The sequence below is a fragment of the Heptranchias perlo genome, chromosome 14 (genome assembly GCF_035084215.1).
Source record: "Heptranchias perlo isolate sHepPer1 chromosome 14, sHepPer1.hap1, whole genome shotgun sequence".
Lineage (NCBI taxonomy): Eukaryota > Metazoa > Chordata > Chondrichthyes > Hexanchiformes > Hexanchidae > Heptranchias > Heptranchias perlo.
This window is the reverse complement of record NC_090338.1, coordinates 6,419,980-6,446,034: the sequence shown is the minus strand read 5'-3', so window position 1 is coordinate 6,446,034 and position 26,055 is coordinate 6,419,980. Positions and strand designations below refer to the sequence as shown.

At 47.1% G+C, this 26,055-nt stretch overlaps 1 protein-coding gene across 3 annotated transcripts in view; it reads right to left on the bottom strand.

Annotated features, from left to right (window-relative positions):
- Positions 1 to 979: 979 nt before the first annotated feature.
- The window catches only part of LOC137332280 (myozenin-2), a 37,275-nt gene continuing 12,199 nt past the window's right edge, over positions 980 to 26,055 (bottom strand). For all 3 annotated transcript variants that reach the window (XM_067995989.1, XM_067995987.1, XM_067995988.1), the window contains 4 exons: positions 17,449 to 17,606; positions 15,155 to 15,326; positions 13,906 to 14,089; positions 980 to 1,466 (listed from right to left, as the gene is read on the bottom strand). In XM_067995989.1, coding sequence (XP_067852090.1) covers positions 1,280 to 1,466; positions 13,906 to 14,089; positions 15,155 to 15,326; positions 17,449 to 17,606 — 701 coding nt within the window. In that variant the 3' untranslated portion in view covers positions 980 to 1,279. The remainder of the gene's footprint in view (positions 1,467 to 13,905; positions 14,090 to 15,154; positions 15,327 to 17,448; positions 17,607 to 26,055) is intronic.

Here is a 26,055-nt window from a genome sequence, read left to right as displayed (position 1 = left end):
GGGAACCAAGGGAGTGAATGGAGTTGAGGTACAGATCAGCCTTGATCTAATTGAATGGCAGAGCAGGCTCAAGGGGCTGTTTCTTTGTGCCTTTCTATGGGCACAGCTGGATTAGAGTCGGGGGGTGACCAGTGAAAATGGAAATCTGGCTCTAGTGCGGGAAGTGCTTTGCTGAGTTTGGCATGCTTTTAGGGTACAGTTGGAGGGGGAGCTCTGTGCCTAATGCTCGGTACAAAAGTAACACTTCCTCCGCAGTTGGCGTCCGTCACCTGGCTGAGCACTAAACCGCGCTGGAGTAACTGTGTCAGTTTCACATGCTTTGGCGCTGCTTCCTCGTCAGAACGGGCGTTACTGCCCCATTGGGTTCAGGCTCCCCCAACCACCGGCTTCCACTGAGCCACCGCAGGGCAGCCGAGCAAGTCATGGCTGCAATCAGCCGACCTTGCGTCAGTTGAAGCCTCACGGCCTCTTGCTGTGCCGTTTATCGCCAGGGAGTGCAGCTGTCGGTCAAGGACATGATTCCCCCCGTTGTCGAATTGCCTGCCGACGCTCATTGTCTTCTCTTACACACGGGGGGGGAGGGAGATAACGGAGGGTCCCGCCTGTACCCACAAAAAAGTTCACCGGCTCCACTCGACACCTCTTAAGAGGGAGAAATCATTTTGCGATTCTACACACTCGGTTACACATATTTTATCGAAGGTCTCCAGGATCCAAATCTGTGTGTAAAGAGTCCATAAAGCGACTGAAAGGCAAACACTTGCTTATCTCACTGTCCCTTAAATAGACGCATTTAAGGGGCAGCTCGATAAACACGAGGGAGAAAGGAATAGAAGGATATGGTGATAGGGTGAGATGAAGTAGGGAGGGAGGAGGCTCGTGTGGAGCATAAACACCGGTACAGACCCGTTGGGCCGAATGGCCTGTTTCTGTGCTGTACATTCTATGTGATCACAGTAAAAAAAAAACAAAATCCCTGTTTTGTATCCAGTATTTTTTTTCTTTAATGTATCTTTTCTCATTCACAATTTCAGTGCAAGACTTCACATTGGACAAACTGGACTGTTTGCATTGTTTGGACTCAGTCCCATTTAAACATCACACTAATTTAAAGGAAACCACTGCATTTTAAGTAATTATGAAGGAAATTCAGGTTTAATCTTACAAGGGCAGCCCCCTTGCTGTGTTAATTCATCTTTTCTTTCGTTAGCTGAGTGCCATTCAGGCTCCCGACAGTCAGGACCCTTATTTTCGAGGCCTCCCCCACACAGTGGCTGTCTCACAATTCCGCGGATTCAGGGATGGGGGGCCCAGCCCAGCCTCGGGCAAGGCGGTTGAAGCTGGGCCTGTTTGTGAAGCGCTCCTGGTCGACCAGCACGGGCTCCGCCTGTATCTCCATGGGCTCGTAGCCCAGCAGTTCGAATGGCCTCCCCCGGATGCCTGGACCACCAAAGGGGGTGGGAGCTCTGGAAATAGACAAACAGAGTCACAGCGGTCGAAAGGCCTTGCAAAAAGCAGACAGAACTCGCATTTATATAGCGCCTTTCACAACCTCAGGACGTCCCAAAGCATTTTACAGCCAAGGAAGCACTTTTTGAAGTGTAGTCACTTATTATGTAGGGAAACGCAGCAGCCAATTTGTGCACAGCAAGCTCCCACAAACAGCAATTTGATAAATGACCAGATCATCTGTTTTCGTGATGTTGGTTGAGGAATAAATCTTGGCCCCAGGACACTGGGGAGAACTCCCGTGGTCTCTAATGAATTTTTATATATGTGTAACAGTGCCTCGACTATCTCTTCCCTAACTTCTTTTAATATGTATGGAGACAATCCATCCTGACCAGGGGTTTTACCCTCTCTAAGTTTGATTAGTTTATTAATTATCTCCCCCCTTTCTATCTTAAATGGCTTAACATCTTTTTTGATATCGTCTTCTAATGTCATGCCCACCATAATGAAGCGAAGTAATTATTTAATATTTCTGCCATTTCGCTGCCATTGCCGATGTGTTTATTGTGCCTATCCCGAAGTGGCCCCATCCCCACCCTGATTATTCTGTTGTTCTTTACGTGCCTGTAGAATACTTAATTTTTTTTATATTCCTTGATAATTTAACTTTGTAGTTTCTCTTTGCCTTCCTAATTGTCTTTTAAGAACATAAGAAATAGGAGCAGGAGTAGGCCATACGGCCCCTCGAGCCTGCTCCGCCATTCAATAAGATCATGGCTGACCTTCGACCTCAACTCCACTTTCCTGCCTGATCCCCATATCCCTTGATTCCCCTAGAGTCCAAAAATCTATCTATCTCAGCCTTGAATATATTCAACCACTGAGCATTCACAGCCCTCTGGGGTAGAGAATTCTAAAGATTCACAACCCTCTGAATGAAGAAATTCCTCCTCATCTCAGTCTTGAATGGCTGACCCCTTATCCTGAGACTATGCCCCCTAGTTCTAGACTCTCCAGCCAGGAAAAACAACCTCTCAGCATCTACCCTGTCAAGGCCCCTCAGAATCTTAGATGTTTCAATGAGATCACCTCTCATTCTTCTAAACTCCAGAGAGTATTGGCCCATTTTACTCAACCTCGCCTCATTGGATAACCCACTTCCCAGGAATTAATCTAGTGAACCTTTGTTGCACCGCCTCTAAGGCAAGTATATCCTTCCTTAGATAAGTAGACCAAAACTGTACACAGTACTCCAGGTGAGGTCTCACTAATGCCCTGTACAACTGTAGTAAGACTTCCTTACTCTTGTACTCCGACCCCCTTGCAATAAAGGTCAACATGCCATTTGCTTTCCTAATTGCTTGCTGTACCTGCATGCTAACTTTTTGTGTTTCTTGTACAAGGACACCCAAATCTCTCTGAACGCCAACATTTAATAGTTTCTCACCGTTTATAAATATTCTGTTTTTCTATTCTTCCTACCAAAGTGAATAACCTCACATTTCCCCACATTATACTCCATCTGCCAGCTTCTTGCCCACTCACTTAACCTGTCTATATCCCTTTGCTGACTCTGTGTCCTCCTCACAGCTTACTTTCCCACCTAGCTTTGTATCGTCAGCAAACTTGGACACATTACACTCGGTCCCTTCATCTAAGTCATTAATTTAGATTGTAAATAGCTGAGGCCCAAGCACTGATCCTTGCGGCAGCCCCCTAGTTACAGCCTGCCAACCTGAAAATGACCCGTTTATTCCTACTCTCTGTTTTCTGTCCGTTAACCAATCCTCTATCCATGCTAACATATTACCCCCAAACCCATGAGCCCTTATCTTGTGTAACACCTTTTATGTGGCACCTTATTGAATGCCTTTTGAAAATCCAAATATACTCCATCCACTGGTTCCCCTTTATCTACCCTGCTAGTTACATCCTCAAAAAACTCTAACAAATTTGTCAAACACGATTTCCCTTTCATAAAACCATGTTGACTCTACCTAATCATATTATGATTTTCTAAGTGCCCTGTTACCACTTCCTTAATAATGGATTCTAATATTTTCCCGACAACTGATGTCAGGCTAACTGGCCTGATTTTTTTGACTTCTTTCCTAATCTCTTCTATTCCCTTTTGTCATCCTTTCCTTTGTTGTCTATGTACTTAGTGTATGCCTTTTTCTTTAGTTTCAATTGTGCCCTTATTTCTTTATTCATCCATGGTGTGTCATTACTTGCTAGTTTGTTCTTGCTCTTTAGTGGGATATATTTCTCCTGGACTCTATTGATCACTGTTTTAAATGTTTCCCACTGCTGTTCTATTTCTTTATTTGTCAGTAATTTTTCCCATTTATTTTTCCTGGTTCCATTCTCATTCCATCAAAATCAGCCTTTTTCCCAATTTATTACTTTGGTCTTTGTTTTACTTATGTCCTTCTCAATCTTTATCTTAAACCTTATTATGTTGTGATTGCTATTGCCTAGATGTTCCCCTATGCTTACTTCTCTTTTGTTCCGGTTCATTTCCCATTACTGGATCCTGCGGTGCTTCCTCTCTTGTTGGGCTTTTTACATACTGGGTGAGAAAGTGGTCCTGCACACATTGTAAAGACTCCATTCCCTGCACCCCTTTACCTACCTCTTCCTGCCAGTTTATTTGGGGATAGTTAAAATCTCCCATGATTATTAGTCTACGTCCTTTACTCATTTCATAGATTTGTTTACATATTCCTTCCTCTACCTCCTTTCCACTATTAGGTGGTCTGTAGTATATCTTTATTAGCATGATCGATCCCTTCCAATCTTTTAATTCACTCCATATGGATTCTGTTTCTATCCTTCTGTTAGTTAAGTCCCTTTTTTCTACTGCCATTATGTTATCCCTAGTTAGTACAGCTACTCCACCAATACCCACCCCCCTCCTTCTCCATTTGTAACAGAAGTAACAGAGTGTAGACAAGGGTAATGCAGTTGATGTAATATATTTGGATTTCCAAAAGGCCTTTGATAAAATACCGTATTGTAGATTCAAGACTAAGGTCAGAGCATGTGGAGAGTCAGGGGACAGGTAGCAGAATGGATAGCAAGCTGGCTACAAAACAGAAAACAGATAGTAGGGGTTAAAGGTGGTTACTCAGACTGGCAAAAGGTGGGAAGTGGTGTTTCACAGGGCTCAGGGCCGGGACCACTGTTGTTCTCAATTTACATCAACGATTTGGACGTGGGAATCGGAATTACAATTTCAAAATTTGCGGATGACACCAAACTGGGGGTATAGTTAATACTGAGGGGGACTGCAACAAAATATAGGAAGACATTAATAAACTTTTAGAATGGGCGTGTAATTGGCAAATGAATTTCAACATAGATAAGTGTGAGGTGGTACATTTTGATAGGAAGAATAAGGAGGCCACATACTGCTTAGATAATAAGAGTCTAAATGGGATAGAGGAGCAAAGAGATCAGGGGGTACAGATACACAAATCACTAAAAGTAGCAATGCAGGTTAATCAGGCCATAAAAAAAGCAAACCAAGCACTGGGGTTCATTTCTAGTGGGATAGAATTGAAAAGCGGAGAAGTTATGATAAACTTGTATAGAACCTTGGTTAGACCACACTTGGAGTATTGTGAACCGTTCTGGTCTCCACTTTATAAAAAGGATATAGAGGCACTGGAGAAGGTGCAAAAAAGATTTACTAGGATGACACCGGAACTGAGAGGTTATACCTATCAGGAAAGATTTAACAGGCTGGGGCTTTTCTCTAGAAAAGAGAAGACTGAGGGGTGACCTGATAGAGGTCTTTCAGATTATGAAAAGGTTCGATAGGGTAGATGTAGAGAAGATGTTTTCACTTGCGGGGGAGACCAGAACTAGGGGCCATAAATATAAGATGGTCACTAATAAATCCAATAGGGAATTCAGGAGAAACTTCTTTACCCAGAGAGTGGTGAGAATGTGGAACTCGCTACCACAAGGAGTAGTTGAAGCGAATAGTGTAGATACATTTAAGGGGAAGCTGGATAAACACATGAGGGAGAAAGGAACAGAAGGATATGCTGATAGGGTGAGATGATGTAGGGTGGAGCATAAACACCGGCAAAGACCAGGTGGGCCGAATGGCCTGTTTCTGTGCTGTACATTCTTTGTAATCTCTGCGCTCCTCCAATTTTGGCCTCTTGCGCATCCCCCGATTTTCTTCGCTCCACCATTGGCGGCCGTGCCTTCAGCTGCCTGGGCCCTAAGTTCTGGAATTCCCTCCCTAAACCTCTCCGCCTCTCTCTCCTCATTTAAGACGCTCCTTAAAACCTACCCCTTTTGGTCACTTGTCCTAATATCTCATTATGTGGCTCGGTGTCAAATTTTGTTTGATAATCGCTCCTGTGAAGCGCCTTGAGACGTTTTACTACGTTAAAGGCACTGTATAAATGCAAGTTGTTGTTCTTGATCGCTATCCACATGAGGGAATGTGTGTGCATTAGATGCGGAAAAGTTCAGGCTTGTGTCAGACGTCCCTCATGATAGAAAAGAAAAGGAAGAAAGGCTTCTCTATAGCGTCTTCTCGACATCAGAACATCCCAAAGTGTTTTACAGCCAACAAAGTACTTTTGAAGTGTAGTCATTATTGTAAAGTAGGAAACTTGGCAGCCAATTTGTGCACAGCAAGCCCCCACCAGCAGCAAAGAGATAATGCCCAGCTTTTTAGGTGTTGGTTGAGGGATAAATGTTGGCCAGGACACCGGGGAGAACTCCCCCGCTCGTCTTCAAAATAGTGGCTATGGGATCTTTCACATCCACCTGAGAGGGCAGACAGGGCCTCAGTTTAATGTCTCATCTGAAAGACAGCACCTCCGACAGTGCAGTACCACACTGGGAGTGTTGGCCTAGATTACGTGCTCGAGTGGGATCTGAACCCATGACCAGTCTAAACTCAGCTGCGTGCGTGCTACCCACTGAGCCGCGGCTGACACCGGCACAGAATTGTCTGCTGACACTCACTGCCCTAAGCCCGTGAATGAAGGCTGGCAAGTTGGGCAGATTGCTTGACGCCCGTAGAACATTACCTCAGCATGAAAAGCAAGGTCAAAGAAGGAGCCTCGAATTGAAGAGCTACCACCAGGACACAGGTACGATGGACCAAATGGCCCCTTTCGGGCCTATAAGTCACCATGTTCAGGGGTGTAGAATTTGACGCAAGGAGTAATTAAGGTGAACAATCGGGACACAGCAGATCGCAAGATAATAACAGATGAAGCTCATTCAGCCCGCTTTGCTTATCCATCCAGGGAGACCCTACATTCCCCCTCCTCCAATGCAGCATCAAATTATTTATTAAATGATTCCAAGATTTCTTAAACATAGAAAATAGGAGCAAGAGTAGGTCCATTCAGCCCTTCGGGCCTGCTCCGCCATTCAAAATTATCATGGCTGATCGTCTAACTCATTACCCTGTTCCCGCTTTTTCCCCCATATCCCTTGATCCCTTTAGCATTAAGAAATATATCTATCTCCTTCGTGAATACATCTAATGACTTGGCCTCCACTGCCTTCTGTGGCAGAGAATTCCACAGGTTCACCACCCTCTGAGTGAAGAAATTTCTCCTCATCTCGGTTCTAAATGGCAGACCCCGTATCCTGAGACTGTGACCCCTGGTTCTGGACTCCCCAGCCATCGGGAACATCCTCTCTGCATCTACTCTGTCTAGTCCTGTTAGAATTTTATATGTTTCGATGAGATCACCTCTCATTCGTCTAAACTCTAGTGAATATAGGCCTAGTCGACCCAATCTCTCCTCATACATCAGTCCTGCCATCCCAGGAATCAGTCTGGTAAACCTTCGTTGCACTCCCTCCATGGCAAGGACATTCTTCCTCAGATAAGGAGACCAAAACTGCACACAATACTCCAGATGTGGTCTCACCAAGGCCCTGTATAACTGCAGTAAGACATCCCTGCTCCTGTACTCAAATCCTCCTGCAATGAAGGCCAACATACCATTCGCCTTCCTAACTGCTTGCTGCACCTGAATGCTCGCTTTCAGCGACTGGTGTACAAGGACACCCAGGTCTCGTTGCACCTCCCCTTTTCCCAATCTATCACCATTCAGATAATAATCTGCCTTTCTGTTTTTACAACCAAAGTGGATAACCTCACATTTATCCACGTTATACTGCATCTGCCATGTTCTTGCCCACTCACCCAACTTGTCTAAATCACTTTGGAGCCTCTTTGCATCCTCCTCACAGCTCACATTCCACCCCAGCTTTGTGTCGTCTGCAAACTTGGAAATGTTACATTTAGTTCCCTCATCCAAATCATTGATATATATTGTGAATAGCTGGGGCCCAAGCACTGATCCCTGCGGTACCCCACCAGTCACTGCCTGCCACCTGGAAAAAGACCCGTTTATTCCTACTCTCTGTTTCCTGTCTGTCAACCAATTCTCAATCCATGCCAGTATATTCCCCCCAATCCCATGTGCTTCAATTTTGCACACTAACCTCTTGTGTGGGAGCTTATCAAAAGCCTTCTGAAAATCCAAATACATCACATCCACTGGTTCTCCCCTATCTATTCTACTAGTTACATCCTCAAAAAACTCCAGTAGATTTTTAAGCATGATTTCCCTTTCATAAACCCATGCTGACTTTGTCCAATCCCGATAATGCCCTCCAAATGTTCTGTTATGCAACCATCTTCAGCCAGAAGTGCCGAGTGGATGATCCATCTCGGCCTCCTCCTGAAATCCCCACCATCACAGAAGCCAGTCTTCAGCCAATTCGATTCACTCCACTTTGCTGTATCAAGAGTGCACTGGATACAGCAAAGGCTATGGGCCCCGACAACATCCCAGCTGTAGTGCTGAAGACTTGTGCTCCAGAACTAGCTGCCCCTCTAGCCAAGCTGTTCCAGTACAGCTACAACACTGGCATCTACCCGCCAATGTGGAAAATTGCCCAGGTATGTCCTGTCCACCAAAAGAAGGACAAATCAAATCCGGCCAATTACCGCCCTATCAGTCTACTCTCAATCATCAGCAAAGTGATGGAAGGTGTCGTCGACAGTGCTATCAAGCGGCACTTACTCACCAATAACCTGCTCACCGATGCTCAGTTTGGGTTCCACCAGTACCACTCGGCTCCAGACCTCATTACAGCCTTGGTCCAAACATGGACAAAAGAGCTGAATTCCAGAGGTGAGGTGAGAGTGACTGCCCTTGACATCAAGGCAGCATTTGACTGAGTGTGGCACCAAGGAGGCCTAGTAAAATTGAAGTCATTGGGAATCAGGGGGAAAACTCTCCAGTGGCTGGGGTCATACCTAGCACAAAGGAAGATGGGAGCGGTTGTTGGAGGCCAATCATCTCAGCCCCTGGGCATTGCTGCAGGAATTCCTCAGGGCAGTGTCCTAGGCCCAACCATCTTCAGCTGCTTCATCAATGACCTTCCCTCCATCATAAAGTCAGAAATGGGGATGTTCGCTGATGATTGCACAGTGTTCAGTTCCATTCGCAACCCCTCAGATAATGAACCAGTCCGAGCCCGCATGCAGCAAGACCTGGACAACATCCAGGCTTGGGCTGATAAGTGACAAGTAACATTTGCGCCAGACAAGTGCCAGGCAATGACCATCTCCAACAAGAGAGAGTCTAACCACCTCCCCTTGACATACAACGGCATTACCATCGCCGAATCCCCCACCATCAACATCCTGGGGGTCACCATTGACCAGAAACTTAACTGGACCAGCCACATAAATACTGTGGCTACGAGAGCAGGTCAGAGGCTGGGTATCCTGCGGTGAGTGACTCACCTCCTGACTCCCCGAAGCCTTTCCACCATCTACAAGGGACAAGTCAGGAGTGTGATGGAATACTCTCCACTTGCTTGGATGAGTGCAGCTCCAACAACACTCAAGAAGCTCGACACCATCCAAGATAAAGCAGCCCGCTTGATTGGCACCCCATCCAACACCCTGAACATTCACTCCCTTCACCACTGGCGCACAGTGGCTGCAGTGTGTACCATCCACAGGATGCACTGCAGCCACTCACCAAGGCTTCTTCACTGCAACTTGCCAAGGCTTCTTCGACAACACCTCCCAAACCCGTGACCTCTATCACCTAGAAGGACAAGAGCAGCAGGCACATGGGAACAACACCACCTGCACGTTCCCCTCCAAGTCACACACCATCCCGACTTGGAAATATATCGCCGTTCCTTCATCGTCGCTGGGTCAAAATCCTGGAACTCCCTTCCTAACAGCACTGTGGGAGAACCTTCACCACACGGACTGCAGCGGTTTAAGAAGGCGGCTCACCACCACCTTCTCAAGGGCAATTAGGGATGGGCAATAAATGCCGGCCTCGCCAGCAACGCCCACATCCCATGAACAAATATTTTTAAAAATCTTTTATAATAGACTAGCATTTTCCCCAGTACTGATGTTAGGCTAACTGGTCTGTAATTCCCTGTTTTTTCTCTCCCTCCTTTTTTAAATAGTGGGGTTACATTTGCCACCCTCCAATCTGTAGGAACTTTCCAGAGTCTATAGAATTTTGGAAGATGATCACCAATGCATCCACTATTTCCAGGGCCACTTCCTTTAGTACTCTGGGATGTAGATTATCAGGCCCTGGGGATTTGTCAGCCTTTAGCCCCATTAATTTCCCTAGGACTATTTTTTTTTACTAATACTGGTTTCCTTCCGTTCCTCCCTCTCACTAGACCCTTGGTTCCCTAACATTTCTGGGAGGTTATTTGTGTCCTCCTTTGTGAAGACAGAACCAAAGTATGTGTTTAATTGTTCTGCCATTTCTTTGTTCCCCATTATAATTTCCCCCATTTCTGACTGTAAGGGACCTACATTTGTCTTCACTAATCTTTTTCTCTTGACATATTTATAGAAGCTTTTACAGTCAGTTTTTATGTTCCCTGCTAGTTTACTCTCATACTCTATTTTTCCCCTCTTAATCAATCTCTTTGTCCTCCTTTGCTGAATTCTGAACTGCTCCAAATCCTCAGGCTTGCCACTTTTTCTTGCAATTTTATATGTCTCCTCTTTGGATCTAATATTGTCCCTAATTTCTTTTGTAAGCCACGGTTGAGCCACATTTCCTGTTTTATTTTTGCGCCAGACAGGAATGAATAATTGTTGTAATTCTTGCTCCACTCTGCGTGTGAAACCATTCCACATGATCACTCTTTGTTAAGAATTTCCTGGTAGCAGTCCTAAATTTATCTTTTACTGATTTGAACCTGTATCCCCTGCTACTACTCCCACAGTTTCCTTTAAATTAATATTCCAAATTCCCCATACCATTTACTATCTTATATCCCTCTGTAAGATCACTTCTCAGTCACCTCCTTTCCAGGCTCAAAAGTCCAAGTCTCTCCAGTCTTTCCTCAAAAGCAAGGAAATTATGCTAAACCTTTATAAACCACTGGTTCGGCCTTAACTGGAGCTTTGTATCCAATTCTGGGCACCACACTTTAAGAAGGATGTCAAGGCCTTGGAGAGGGTACAGAGGAGATTTACCCGAATGGTACCAGGGATGAGGAACTTCAGTTATGTGGAGAGACTGGAGAAGCTGGGATTGTTCTCCTCAGAACAGAGAAGGTTAAGGGGAGATTTAATAGAGGTGTTCAAAATCATAAGGGGTTTTGATAGAGTAAATAGGGAGAAACTGTTTCCAGTGGCAGAAGGGTCGGTAACCAGAGGACACAGATTTAAGGTGATCGGCAAAAGAACCAGAGGGGGAGATGAGGAGAATTTTTTTACGCAGCGAGTTGTTATGATCTGGAATGCGCTGCCTGAAAGGGCGGTGGAAGCAGATTCAATAATAACTTTCAAAAGGGAAGTGGATAAATACTTGAAAAGGAAAAATTTGCAGGGCTATAGGGAAAGAGCAGGGGAATGGGACTAATGGGATAGCTCTTTCAAAGAGTCGACACTGGCAGGATGGGCTGAATGGCCTCCTTCTGTGCTGTATCATTCTATGAACTCAGACCCTTGACACTAGGAAAAGGTCTCATGGACCTTCCTGGATTTCTCACTAGCTTCCCGGACACAATACTCCAGGTGCAGTCTGACCAGAGTGCAGACTATGCTCTCTCCTGTTGAGACAGAGACCTCTGGTAAAGGGTTATCAATGACACAACGTTCTATTTATTCCATGGGTAAATGCTGGTGGGTGTAGGATGCCTCAGATCATATATTCACTGCATTGCAGAGCAGTGAACTCATCTCAGTCCCAGAATAAATCGGAGCTTTAAATATTGCGCCTATGATGTGTGCAGGAGAAGCACTTGCATCGATACTGAATCTTTGCCGACCCTGCGATGTACCAAGGCACATCCCGGTCATGGACTCACTTTTTAATAAAGTGTTCTGCAGGTAAACACGGCAACCCGATTTGCACACAAATTCCTCGAAACAGTAATGTGATAAATGATCGGATAATCTGTACTGGTGGTGTTGGCCGAAGGCTGAATGTTGGCCAGGACAACGGGGAGAACTTCCCCCCCGCCCCCCCCACCCCGCCCTTGCTCTTTATCAAACAGCGCCATGGGACTTAATATCTACCCAAACAGCGAGACGGGGCCTCAGTCTAACATCTCACCTAAAGGACGGCACCTGCGACAGTGCAGCACTCCCTCGGTACTGCTCTGGTGATGTACCCGTTTCCCAGCGTGGGGCTTGAGGCCCTCAGCCTTCTCACCCAGAGATGAGAGGTGCTACCAACCGAGCCGTGGCTGACGTTCAAATGCCCCTATAAGGGGCAAAGCCAATCTGTAGCGTTTGCTTATTTAAGAATGTGCAATGCCAATGGGCTGGAGGTTTGCCAGCCAGACGTAAAGGATGGAGTGTCTAGTGTGGGATTAAAATAGAAAATGTGAGGCAGGACTAATGACATCAAGTTCTCATTACTCAAACTATCACTGCCCAAACTGCCCGTTAGCAACAAACAGATCCAAAATTGGATCAGTGCGAATCACTCCAGTGATTTAATTTACATATATTCATATTTAACTGTAGATAATTTGCTAATATTAATTTTTTAATCAATATTTATACAATGCATTGGTGGATATTTGAAATTAGATGTACCCCAGGCAAGGGAATTGGATAAATACTTGAAAAAGAAAAATTTGAAAGGCTATGGGAATGAGCAGGTGGTGTGGGACTAATTGGATATCACTTTCAGAGAGCCAGTACAGGCATGATGGGCCGAATGGCCTCCTCTTTTGCTGTAAGATGCCACGATTAACTGCTGATGATCCCATGGGCATTGTTCGAAGAAGAACAGGGAATTCTCCTGTGGTCCATCATTCTCCCTCCAAAAAATACATCATTCATGTCATTTTTAAAAATTCATTCATGGGATGTGGGCGTCGCTGGCGAGGCCGGCATTTATTGCCCATCCCTAGTTGCCCCTTGAGAAGGTGGTGGTGAGCCGCCTTCTTGAACCGCTGCAGTCCGTGTGGTGAAGGTTCTCCCACAGTGCTGTTAGGAAGGGAGTTCCAGGATTTTGACCCAGCGACGATGAAGGAACGGCCGATATATTTCCAAGTCAGGATGGTGTGTGACTTGGAGGGGAACGTACAGGTGGTGTTGTTCCCATGCACCTGCTGCCCTTGCCCTTCTAGGTAGTGGAGGTCGTGGGTTTGGGAGGTGCTGTCGAAGGTTTGTTTATGGGATGCTGCTGGTGCATAACACTGTGTCCCAAAACAAACTCACTGTGTGACGCACTTGGAGATGCAGGTTGGTGAGGGTAGAGTGATGAGTGTGGCAGACTTTATACAGGATAGGGCATGAGTGGTGATGGGGTTAGAGTTAGGTGTCAGCCATGGCTCAGTGGGTAGCTCTCTCACCTCTGAGTCAGACGGTTGTGGTTTTCAGGTCCCACTCCAGAGACTTGAGCACAAAAATCCAGGCTGACACTCCCAGTTCAGTACTGAGGGAGTGCTGCACTGTCGGAGGTGCCGTCTTTCGGATGAGAAGTTAAACCGAGGCCCTGTCTGCCCTCTCAGGTGGATCTAAAAGATTCCATGGCCACTATTTTGAAGAAGAGCAGGGGAGTTCTACCCGGTGTCCTGGGCCAATAGTTATCCCTCAACCCACATCACTAAAAAACAGATTATCTGGCCATTATCACATTGCTGTTCGTGGGATCTTGCTGTGCAGAAATTGGTTGCTGCATTTCCCTACACTACAACAGTGACCAGGCTTCAAAAATACTTCATTGGCTGTAAGGCGCTTTGGGACGTCCTGAGGTCGTGGAAGTTGCTATATAAATGCAAGTTCTTTCTTTTATTTAAGCAGAGCATTGAGGTGGTCAAGCCGTAGGTGAGGGCTCAGTTAGGGACATGACGGGCTCCAGGAGTAGTTCGCTGACGCCAAGGTTTGAAGATATAGCAGTACAGCTTCAAGTTGCAGAATGGGATTGCCTTTACCTGTTGAAGCACCTGTACGTTTGTGATTGAGCTTTGGCCGGGAGCTCTGGCAGTTGGTTGATTGTGGCTTCCAGAAGATCAGGTTGGTCCATCAGTGCTTCTGCCCAGGGTGACTGGTAGGACTTGGGGACGGCTGTGATGTTAAACTTCTCGGGTGGGATTTCCTTCAAGGGTCCGGAGTACCCTGTTTGGCGAGAAGACAGAACGATTAAATCTAAGTCCCTCCACGGCCTCGCCCCCTCCCTAACCTCCTCCAGTCCTACAACCCTCCGAGGTCTCTACGCTCCTCCGATTCTGGCCTCTTGCGCATTCCCAATTTTCTTCGCTCCACCATTGGCGGCCGTGCCTTCAGCTGCCTAGGTGCTAAGCTCTGGAATTCCCTCCCTAAATCTCTCTGCCTCTCTTGCTCTCTCTCCTCCTTTAAGAGTCTGCTTAAAACCTACCTCTTTGACTTTGGTCACCTGTCCTAATGTCTCCTTCTTTGGCTCAGTGTCATATTTTTGTCTGGTTACGTTCAAGGTACTATATGGATGCAAGGTGTTGTTTTAGTCTCCTCCTCTCCTCACTTCGATCAAACTCTGTCCTCTAAGGCTAAAACTTTCATCTCAATTATGTATAAATTTCACTTTTGTTGCGTTTACCGAAAATTAGGAACAATGAATGGTGTACTTGGAGCTTAGGGGGAACTAGAGAGGAAAGTTACATAGTACAGTGCAGAAACAGGCCATTCAGCCCAACTGGTCCATGCCGGTAATTATGCTCCACACGAGCCTCCTCCCACCCTTCTTCATCTCGTCGTATCAGGATATCCTTCTATTCCTTTCTCCTCCATGTACTTATCTAACTTCCCCTTAAATGCATCTATGGTATTTGCCTCAACTACTCCTTGTGGGAGCGAGTTCCACATTCTCACCACTCTCTGGGGTAAAGAAGTTTCCCCTGAATTCCTTATTGGATTTATTAGTGACTTTCTTATATTTATGGCCCCTAGTTCTGGTCTCCCCCACAAGTGGAAACATCTTCTCTACGTCTACCCTATCGAACCCTTTCATAATCTGAAAGACCTCTATCAGGTCACCCCTCAGCCTTCTCTAGAGAAAAGAGCCCCAGCAATAATGATAAAATAAGGGAAGGCCAAGAAAGGTTGGGAGGGAGAAAGATAGTGGTTGGAAACTAAAGGTGAGATAAAATTACAACACTGATCCTTTCCGTTAGAATGAGAAGTTACAAGGCAAACTGGGGCGTTTACCTGGAGCAATGATATTGGGGTTCAGGACGACCTTGATATTTTGGACAGCGGACAATTTGGCAAATGGATTTGGTGCCTTGTTCGGAGCATTCACTTGGCCAGGCTGCGGGATGTAGACTTCTGATCTATAGTTCTCCTTCGCCACTTCCGGAAGAATGGACATAGCAACTTTCTGTAGAGGAGGAGGAGGAGGAGGAACATTTGAAATACTGAAACTCCCTAAAGGCACAGCTCCACTTTGTAATGACAGCAGTGTCTAAAAACAGGAGATGACGGGAGTCACAGAGCAGGTCAATTGGCATCTGAGGGAGAGATCAGTTAACGTTTTGGGCGCGGTCCTTCAATCGGAACGTCAGGGGTCAAACCAGAAACATTAACCCATCGCCCTCGCTTACCAGATCACAAGGGCATTTCGGATGAAGCAGGCCCCTCAGCCCATCCTTCCCCAATACTAGCCATACTGTCTCCCCATTACAGCATCCAGCTGTTTCCCAAATGAGCCTCGAGCCCTGGCAACCCAATCCAGCTGTTGCCTACCCTCTGTATAAACCAATACTTCTTGATGCTTGATTGCTCCTCACAATCGTGCCCCCCCCGCCAACCCCCCCACATCCCCCAGAGCTACCTCCAATTTTGGTTCCCAGCAGTTACCGAGGCCTTGGGTGGGAAATTAGTTCACATCTTTGGGACCTCCCTGCCCCACATAATGGTTCCTATCACTTCAGGTGGTTCTTCTGCAGCCACACTGGAATTTCCTGGGGGTCCACTGGCTGGTGGGAATCCTGTCGGAGGGATCGGAGAGGCAAGTGGAGAGGGGACCTGTCCTGACCCCATAGGAGCAGGACGAGGGAAATCCAGTCCTTACTTTCTAGTTTTCATGTGAAGAAAAGCCTCTTTGGCAAGGTATAGAGTCTCTCAGTTCCCCTCCACCCAAAGCCCCTCATGCCCCCTCCACCCAAAGCCCCTCAGTCCCCTCCACCCAGAGCCCATCAGTCCCCCTCCACCCAGAGCCCCTCAGTCCCCTCCACCCAGAGCCCCTCAGTCCCCTCCACCCAGAGCCCCTCAGTCCCACTCCACCCAGAGCCCCTCAGTCCCCCTCCACCCAAAGCCCCTCAGTCCCCTCCACCCAGAGCCCATCAGTCCCCCTCCACCCAGAGCCCCTCAGTCCCCTCCACCCAGAGCCCCTCAGTCCCCTCCACCCAGAGCCCCTCAGTCCCACTCCACCCAGAGCCCCTCAGTCCCCCTCCACCCAGAGCCCCTCAGTTCCCTCCACCCAGAGCCCCTCAGTCCCGCTCCACTCAGAGCCCCTCATGCCCCCTCCACCCAGAGCCCATCAGTCCCGCTCCACTCAGAGCCCCTCATGCCCCCTCCACCCAGAGCCTCTCAGTCCCCCTCCACCCAGAGCCCATCAGTCCCCCTCCACCCAGAGCCCCTCAGTCCCCTCCACCCAGAGCCCCTCAGTCCCTCTCCACTCAGAGCCCATCACTCCCACTCCACCCAGAGCCCCTCAGTCCACCTCCACCCAGAGCCTCTCAGTCCCCCTCCACGCAGAGCCCCTCATGCCACCTCCACCCAGAGCCCATCAGTCCCGCTCCACTCAGAGCCCCTCAGTCCCGCTCCACCCAGAGCCCCTCAGTCCCGCTCCACCCAGAGCCCCTCAGTCCCGCTCCACCCAGAGCCTCTCACTCCCGCTCCACTCAGAGCCCCTCAGTCCCGCTCCACCCAGAGCCTCTCACTCCCGCTCCACCCAGAGCCTCTCAGTCCCGCTCCACTCAGAGCCTCTCAGTCCCGCTCCACCCAGAGCCCATCAGTCCACCTCCACTCAGAGCCTCTCACTCCCGCTCCACCCAGAGCCTCTCACTCCCGCTCCACCCAGAGCCTCTCACTCCCGCTCCACCCAGAGCCTCTCACTCCCGCTCCACCCAGAGCCTCTCACTCCCGCTCCACCCAGAGCCTCTCACTCCCGCTCCACCCAGAGCCTCTCACTCCCGCTCCACCCAGAGCCTCTCACTCCCGCTCCACCCAGAGCCTCTCACTCCCGCTCCACCCAGAGTCTCTCAGTCCCTCTCCACCCAGAGCCTCTCACTCCCGCTCCACCCAGAGCCCATCAGTCCCTCTCCACCCAGAGCCTCTCACTCCCGCTCCACCCAGAGACCATTAGTCCACCTACATCCAGAACCCATCAGTCCCACTCAAAATTCAACAGAATTCAACACTGATTTGGCTTTAGTCCGTGGCCTGGGTCCGCACGCTCTAAGGGGTTAACGTCACCATGGAAAACGCTGGGCACTCACCGCTGGAGCTGCCCCCGTGCCTTCCACCGTGAACTTGTCGACTCTCTTCTGCCGCATGTGGAACATCTTCGATCCTTTGTTCGAGAGCAGAGATAGTTCCTCCATCATCACGTCCCGAGGGACACTGACCTTCTTCCCAAGATCCAGGTGAGCCATTTCTTGAAAGATGGAAAAGACCAGGGAAAAATACAACCAAACACATGAGAGATCTAAGGAATCAATGGTTCCCCTTGGCGTCATAATCGGTTTGCAAGCCGTTAAACCCAACAACTGCCTCAGAAACATAAAAGTTATGGGAGAGTGCACTGGGAATTTGGGCAGAGTGTTCCTCACCCAAATTTCCATCTATTAGCTGCCTAGTGGTGCCCATTCAATTCTACTGACAGTTGCAGGACATCCTCTTGGAGACCTCTGCTGCAAAGTGCATGTATGTGGAAAGTATGTATAGATATATGTGTTCCTATGTGTACATATATGTATGTGTGCGTGTGTTCCTATGTACATGTGCGTGTGTTCGTATGTATATATGTGTATATGTATATGAATAGGTATATGTGTATTTTTTTTTATTTGGTCATGGGATGTGGGCGTCGCTGGCAAGGCCAGTATTTATTGCCCATCCCTGATTGCCCCTTGAGAAGGTGGTGGTGAGCCGCCTTCTTGAACCGCTGTAGTCTGAGTGGTGAAGGTTCTCCCACAGTGCTGTTAGGAAGGGAGTTCCAGGATTTTGACCCAGCGACGATGAAGGAACGGCGATATATTTCCAAGTCAGCATGGTGTGTGATTCATGGGGTCTGGAGTCCATGTTGAGGACTCCCAGGGCCACTCCCTCCTGACTGTATATCACCGTGCCGCTACTTCTGGTGGGTCTGTCCTGCGGTGGGACAGGACATACCGAGGGATGGTGATGGAGGAGTCTGGGACGTTGGCTGAAAGGTATGATTCAGTGAGTATGGCTATGTCAGGCTGTTGCTTGACTAGTCTGTGGGACAGCTCTCCCAATTTTGGCACAAGTCTCCAGATGTTAGTGAGGAGGACTTTGCAGGGTTGACTGGGCTTGGTTTGCCTTTGTCGTGTCCGGTGTCCAGTGGTCCGTCTGTTTTATTCTTATTATGTCTTTTTGTAGCGGGATTATACAACTGAGTGTCTTGCTAGGCCATTTCAGAGGGCAATTAAGAATCAACCACATTGCTATGGGTCTGGAGTCACATATAGGCCAGACCGGGTAAGGACGGCAGGTTTCCTTCCCTAAAGGACATTAGTGAACCAGATGGGTTTTTATAACAATCCGGTAGTTTCATGGCCACCGTTACTGATACTAGCTTTTTATTCTAGATTTTATTTAATGAATTGAATTTAAATTCCCCAGCTGCCGTGGTGGGATTCAAACTCATATCTCCAGATTATTAGTCCAGGCCTCTGGATTACTAGTCCAGTAACATAACCTCTATGCTACCATACCCTGTATATATATATATATATATATATATATATATATGTGCATATGTATATATGTGTGTATATGTACGTATCTGTGTATGTGTATATCTATATGTGTGTGTTCCTATATATGTGTGTATGTGTACATATGTATGTTTAGAAATGTGTACAAGTGTACACATGTATACCTATGCATGTGTACGTGTGTATATGTATATAAACATGTATGTGTGTATATGCATATATTTGTGTATGTGTACATATGTGTATGTGTGTTTATGTATATATGTGTGTGCATGTGTATGTGTCTGTTGATTTGTGTGTATATATGTGCATGTGACTATGTGTATATTTATGAGTATTTATGAGTGTAACTTATCTGGACCAGCCATATAAATACTGTGGCTACAAGAGCAGGTCAGAGGCTGGGTTTTCTGCGGCGAGTGACCCACACCCTGACTCCCCAAAGCCTTTCCACCATCTACAAGGCACAAGTCAGGAGTGTGATGGAATACTCTCCACTTGCCTGGATGAGTGCAGCTCCAACAACACTCAAGAAGCTCGACACCATCCAGGACAAAGCAGCCCGCTTGATTGGCACCCCATCCACCACCCTAAACATTCACTCCCTTTACCACCGGCGCACTGTGGCTGCAGTGTGTACCATCCACAGGATGCACTGCAGCAACTCGCCAAGGCTTCTTCGACAGCACCTCCCAAACCCACGATCTCTACCACCTAGATGGACAAGAGCAGCAGGCACATGGGAACAACACCACCTGCACATTCCCCTCCAAGTCACACACCATCCCGACTTGGAAATATACCGCCGTTCCTTCATCGTCGTTGGGTCAAAATCCTGGAACTCCCTTCCTAACAGCACTGTGGGAGAACCTTCACCACACGGACTGCAGCGGTTCAAGAATGCGGCTCACCACCACCTCTCAAGGGCAATTAGGGATGGGCAATAAATGCTGGCCTCACCAGCGACGCCCACATACCATGAATGAATAAAACAAGAAATGTATGTGTATGTGTGTCTTTGTATATGTGTTTAGGTGTCTATATATGTGTTTATGTGTATGCATGTATATATGTGTGTGTATATGTATATGTGTGTGCATGTGTGTTTTTGTATGTGTATATACATGCATTTGTGCGTGCTCGGACATGTATATATATGTGTATGTGTGTGTTTGCAAGTATATATGTGTAAGTGTGCATTTGTATGTATGTGACTATGTGTGCACATATATGTGTGTGCATGTATGTGTGTTTGTATGTATATTTATGTGTGTGCATGTATGTATATGTGTGTGTGCATATGTGTGTATATATGTGTATATAGATGTGTGTATAGACATACATGTGTGAATATATATGTGTGTCCATATATGTATGTGTCCATATATATATGTGTGTGCATACATACAAATGTGTGTATGTGTATATATATATGTTCATATGTATGTGTGTGCATGTATGTGTGTATATATATGTGTGTGTATATATGTGCCTGTACATGTATATGTGCGTGTATGTGTGTTTATGTGTGTATTTATATATAATGTGCTCAGACATGTGTGTGTGTGTATATGTATATGCATTTAGGTGTCTATTTATGTGTATACACATGTGTGTGTATATGTGTGTGCATGAGCATGTGCGTTTTTGTATGTGTATATATATGCATATGTGCATGCTTGGACATGTATATATATATGTATGTGTGTTTGTAAGTATATATATGTGATGGTGTGCATTCATATGTATGTGACTATGTGTGCATATATATGTGTGTGCATGTATGTGTTCATATGTAGATTTATGTGTGTGTATGTGTGTATATATGTGTGTATGTGCATATGTATGTATATATATATCTATGTGTGTGTATATAGACGTGTGCGTATACATACATGCGTGTGTATATATGGATATGTGTGTGCATATATACAAATGTGTGTATGTGTGTGTATGTATATGTGTGTGTATATATATATGTATGTTTGTGTATGTGTGTAAAGATATATATATGTATAAGTGTGTGTATGTGTGTACTTGTGTGTATTTTTATGTGTGTATATATACATATGTGTGTATATGTGTGTGTGTGTGTGTTTGTCTGTGTGTTTGTGTGTGTGTGTTTTTGTGTATTTTTATGTGTGTATATATACGTATGTGTGTCTGTGTATATCTTTGTCTGTGTGTATGTGTGTCTGTGTGTATGTGTGTGTGTTTGCCTGTGTGTATATGTGTGTGTTTGTGTGTGTGTGTCTGTGTGTGTGTGTCTGTGTGTGTGTGTGCGTGTGTGTAAAGTATGAAGAATGAACACTTTGTTGAGGTACCAGCCCCGGGAGCTGTCCCTCAGTGAGAGGAGGCACTTACAGGGAAGGGAGAACATTGTTTCGGAATAGACAAACAACCAGTGGGACTTTCCCTCCAGTGCGATGGGACTCCTCAGTCTCTGATTTTGAAACTGATGTTGCAGACAGTGTGCTTTACCATAAAGGTCCCTCAATAATTCAGAAACCTAACTCCATTCCTACATCTGACCCTTTTCTAACAGTGAAAGTGATGCACTCAGAGTTTTACAGTGCATTTTGGAGCCGATTTTCCTCCGTTTTTGTCTTTTCAATATAATTTCATTACCTGACTGAACTGGTCCTTGTCTGTATGTGCCAGCATTTCACCTTTTTAGATAAGCTGTTTGCAAGACATTAAACCTATCGAATGCCTCAGTGACAGAAACTAGCATAGAAACATAAAAATGTCAGCAGAAAAGGGACCCCATTCGGGCCATCGTGTCTGTGCTGGCTCCTTACCAAAGTAACGCATAAATTAGTCCCATTGCCCCACACTCCCTATTCCCCTGTATCTTTCCCTGCTTCAAATGTTTATCCAATTTTACTTTAAAAAATGCAATACCTCAAGCACTCCCTGTAGCAAAACATTCTATGTTCCAACAGTCCTCTGTGTGAAGACATTTCTCCTAATCTCTCTCTCAGTGACAATTTCAAATTGATGACCCCCTCGTCACTGGATTTCCAGTGAGGGGAAACAGTTATTTCCTATTCACTCTGTCAAAACTCTTCATAATTTTATAAACCCGCACTAAACCTTCTCTGCTCGAGCGGAAACAGTCCCAGTATCTCCATTCTCTCCTCATGACTATACTTTCCCATCCTGGGGAATCTACACTTAATGCTCTCTATGGCTTTAATGTCCTTTCTATAATGGAGCGCCCAAAACTGCACATTGTACTCTAACTGTGGTCCAACCAATGTTTTGTATAAGTTCATTATTACTCTTGTAGACTATACCCCTTTTTATAAAAATCAAAAAAATCCATTGGCCTTTTTTAATGACTGTATCTTCCTGTATTCAACTTTTGGAGAGAGCTTTTGACTCAGGGACTGAGTCAGAAGATGAAGGGTTTGAGCCCCACTCCAGACAGTCCTGGTGAGTGAAGACTGGACTATGGTCTCTAAATACTGGGTTGACATCCAGTGGGGGACTCATGTCCGGAGAGATTAACCACTGGCTGAGGGATACTGCTCCCGCCTCTGAGTCCATATTGTAAACTTGTCTGCGTCCTTCTGAAGTCTCTTACCGTTTTCCTCGCTGTTTGCCAAACCTCCCACTTTTGTGTCATCAGCAAATTTTGAGATGGTGCTCCCTTTGCCCAAGTCCAAATCATCTACGTATACCTGGACCCAACACTGACCCCCCGCGGGGTACATCACTTTCAACCCGACTCCAATCCGAGCAGCTCCCATTTACTCCAACTCTTAGTTTCCTCTCCATCGACCAACTTTCTATTCATGTTACTACAGTTCATATTATACCATATGCCCTGATAGAGGTCTTTAAGACGCAGAAAAAATGTTTCCACTTGTGGGGGGAGACCAAAACTAAAGGGTATAAATATAAGATAGTGGCTGATAAATCCAATAGGGAATTCAGGAGAAACATCTTTACCCAGAGAGTGGTGAGAATGTGGAACTCGCTCCCACAAGGAGTAGTTGAGGCGAATAAAGTAGATGGATTTAAGGAGAAGCTGGATAAACACATAAGGGAGAAAGGAATAGAAGGATATGATGATAGGGTGAGATGAAGTAGGGTGGGAGGAGGCTCGTGTGGAGCATAAACGCTGGCATAGACCAGTTGGGCCGAATGGCCTGTTTCTGTGCTGTAGTTTCGACGTAACTCGATATGCCCAATGAGACTCCATATCGAACACCTACTGCATTCCCTTTATCCAATCAGTTATTTCTTCAAAAAACTCTTTTAAATTTGTCAAACATGACTTGCCTTTAATAAATCCATGCTGATTTTACAGTCCCACTTTCCTGCTCTCTCCCCAAACCCTTGTATATTTTTAAGTAATTATCTTTCTCAACCACCACTTGTGGCAAAACATTCCACATTTTAGAACACATCGCGTGAGAAAGACTCTTCCAATCCTCCCTTTATGTAACCAGTGCTGATTAGGGTCTCCGACTCTGATTTACTTGACTATCACCTGCTATTGTATCTCCCCACCCCTTCATTTCGTTCGGCCCGATGAAGGGGGTCCCTCTTCTCCCAGTTTCCAGTTCAGGCGAGGAGATCTACACCTGAAATATTAACTGGTTCTCTTTTCAGCTCCTGCTTATTTCACTCCTGTTTATTTTTAATCTCTTTATCTGACACAATTTCCGAAACCTTTTTTTTTAGAAAACTAATCGTCATGAGAGATTCTAATGTTTGACATTAAATCCTCTGCCTCCCAGTTAAACAGCACTTTCCATTGCCAATCAAAACAAGGAATTATAATAGATTGTAGGCCTGTCATTTAACAATAGTGCAGCTGTATATTACAGTAATGGTTATACACAGGGGGGGCCAATCAGACTCTGCAACTGCCTAACGCGCCATGACAATGTTATTGGAACACTAGGTCTGGCTGGGATTTAAGTGCAGATCATATAAGTGGGATGGACGTGTTCTCAGAAACGTACAGCTGACCGGCTAGTTGGTCAACTTTTCCCCAGTGGAGAGTGTGGTCCCTAGTTCTGACCAAGGGACCCGCAACCAAAACACTTTCTCAGACAACACTGACAATTGCTCTTCCCAGGTTGCCCTGGGTGTCAGCCGTGGCCCAGTGGGCAGCACTCTCCCCTCTGAGTCGTGGGTTCAAGTCCCACTCCAGCGACTTGAGCAAAGAATCCAGGCTGACACTCCCAGTGCCAGTACTGAGGGAGTGCTGCACTGTCGGAGGTCCCATCTTTTGGATGACACGTTAAACTGAGGCCCCGTCTGCCCTGTCAGGTGGATGTAAAAGATCCCACGGCCACTATTTCGAAAAGGAGCAGTGGATTTGTCCCTGGGGCCAATATTTATCCCACAACCAATATCACTAAAACAGATGATCTGGTCATTTATCTCGTTGCCATTTGTGGGATCTTGCTGTGCGCAAATTGGCTGCTGCGTTTCCCTACATCACAACAGTGAGTAGGCTTCAAAAGTATTTAATTGGCTGTAGAGCACTTTGGGAAGTGCTGAGGATGCGAAAGGCGCTATATAAATGCAAATCTTTCTTTGTGAAGATGGTGTTGGGCCTTCTTGATCAAGTGAGAGTCAACCACATAGTGTGGGACTGGAGTCACATGTAGGCCAGACTGGGTAAGGGTGACAGGCTGCCTTCCCTGAAGGGCAGTAGTGAACCAGTTGATCTGACTGGATCAATACCACGCCAAGAGGCACTAAAGATTTCATGGCGTGAAGCTCGTCAAGATGTTTTGGAGAGACATGATGATTTTCTACATAAATGTAAGTTTATTTGTTCTTTTCGACCTGGGCGGTGCCTGACCCGGGAGAGCTGGATCTTGACACGGATATAGAAAAGTTTCCCATAGTTTGACTGTGGGAGAGTCTCACAGCCGAGCCCCCGATCCCACCCTCACCTGATATCCACACACAAGTATCTGTGTCGCAGGGGTCACCAATCAGACTAGAACACCCCCCACCTGATTCAGGATGATTTTCTGTTTTCTATCTTAGGAGCAATGTAGCGATTTGAAGCGTCTCTACGTGTCACTTCACTGGAATCAGCAAACTCAGCACAGGCCAGGGGTCTGACCTGGCAGCTCTCTGTTCTGAGAGCCCCAGTACCACACAGGGCGGTGCGTTCACCCACTGAGACACGGTGGGGGGGGGGAGGGTGTAGAGGTGGAAGGGGGGCTGGGAGTGGGAGGGGGTTGGGAGGGGTGGGGGGGAGTGGGTGGGTGGGGGGAGGGAAAAGAGGAATGGGAGGGGGTTGAGAGGGGTGGGGGGAGGGAAAGGAGGAGTGGGAGGGGGTTGAGAGGGGTGGGGGGAGTGGGTGGGTGGATGGGAGGAGGAGTGGGAGGGGTTTGGGAGGGGTCGGGGGGAGTGGGTGGTTGGGAGGGGAAGGAGGAGTGGCAGGGGGTTGGGACGGGTCGGGGGAAGTGGGTGGGTGGGGGGAGGAGGAGTGGGAGAGGGTTGAGAGAGGTGGAGGGAGTGGGTGGGTGGGGGGGAGGAGGAGTCAGAGGGGGTTGGGAGGGATGGGGGGAGTGGGAGGGGGTTGGGAGGGATGGGGGGAGTGGTAGGGGGTTGGGAGGGATGGGGGGAGTGGGAGGGGGTTGGGAGGGGTCGGGGGAGTGGGTGGGTGAGGAGTTGGAGGGGGTTGGGAGGGTTGGGGGGGTAGTGAGTGGGAGGGGGGAGGAGGAGTGGGAGGGGGTTGGGAGGGTTGGGGGAGTGGGTGGGTGGGGGAGGGAGGAGGAGTGGGAGGCGGTTGGGAGGGTTGGGGGGGGAGTGGGTGGGTGGGGGAGGGAGGAGGAGTGGGAGGGGGTTGGGAGGGTTGGGGGGGAATGGGTGGGAGGGGAGGGTGGGCTTGCTTAGCGTTTTTTATGTGCACCGAGAGCAGCTGGCATCTCAGTTCGGTTTTCCACCAGGATGGGAGCCTGTGATACTCTTGTCACATAAAACACGAGTGGGGTTCCGGAGTAGGTTGGCTTTGGCCGGCTGAGTGTCTGAGTCTCTGGACCAAGCTCCTGAGAAACACAATTGCTGGGCATGGTGAACACAATCTCTCTCCGTAGAGGCACTGCCCAAGTAACCCATGAACAGTTTGGCAAAAGCCAAGTCTTAGGGACCCCCAAGTGT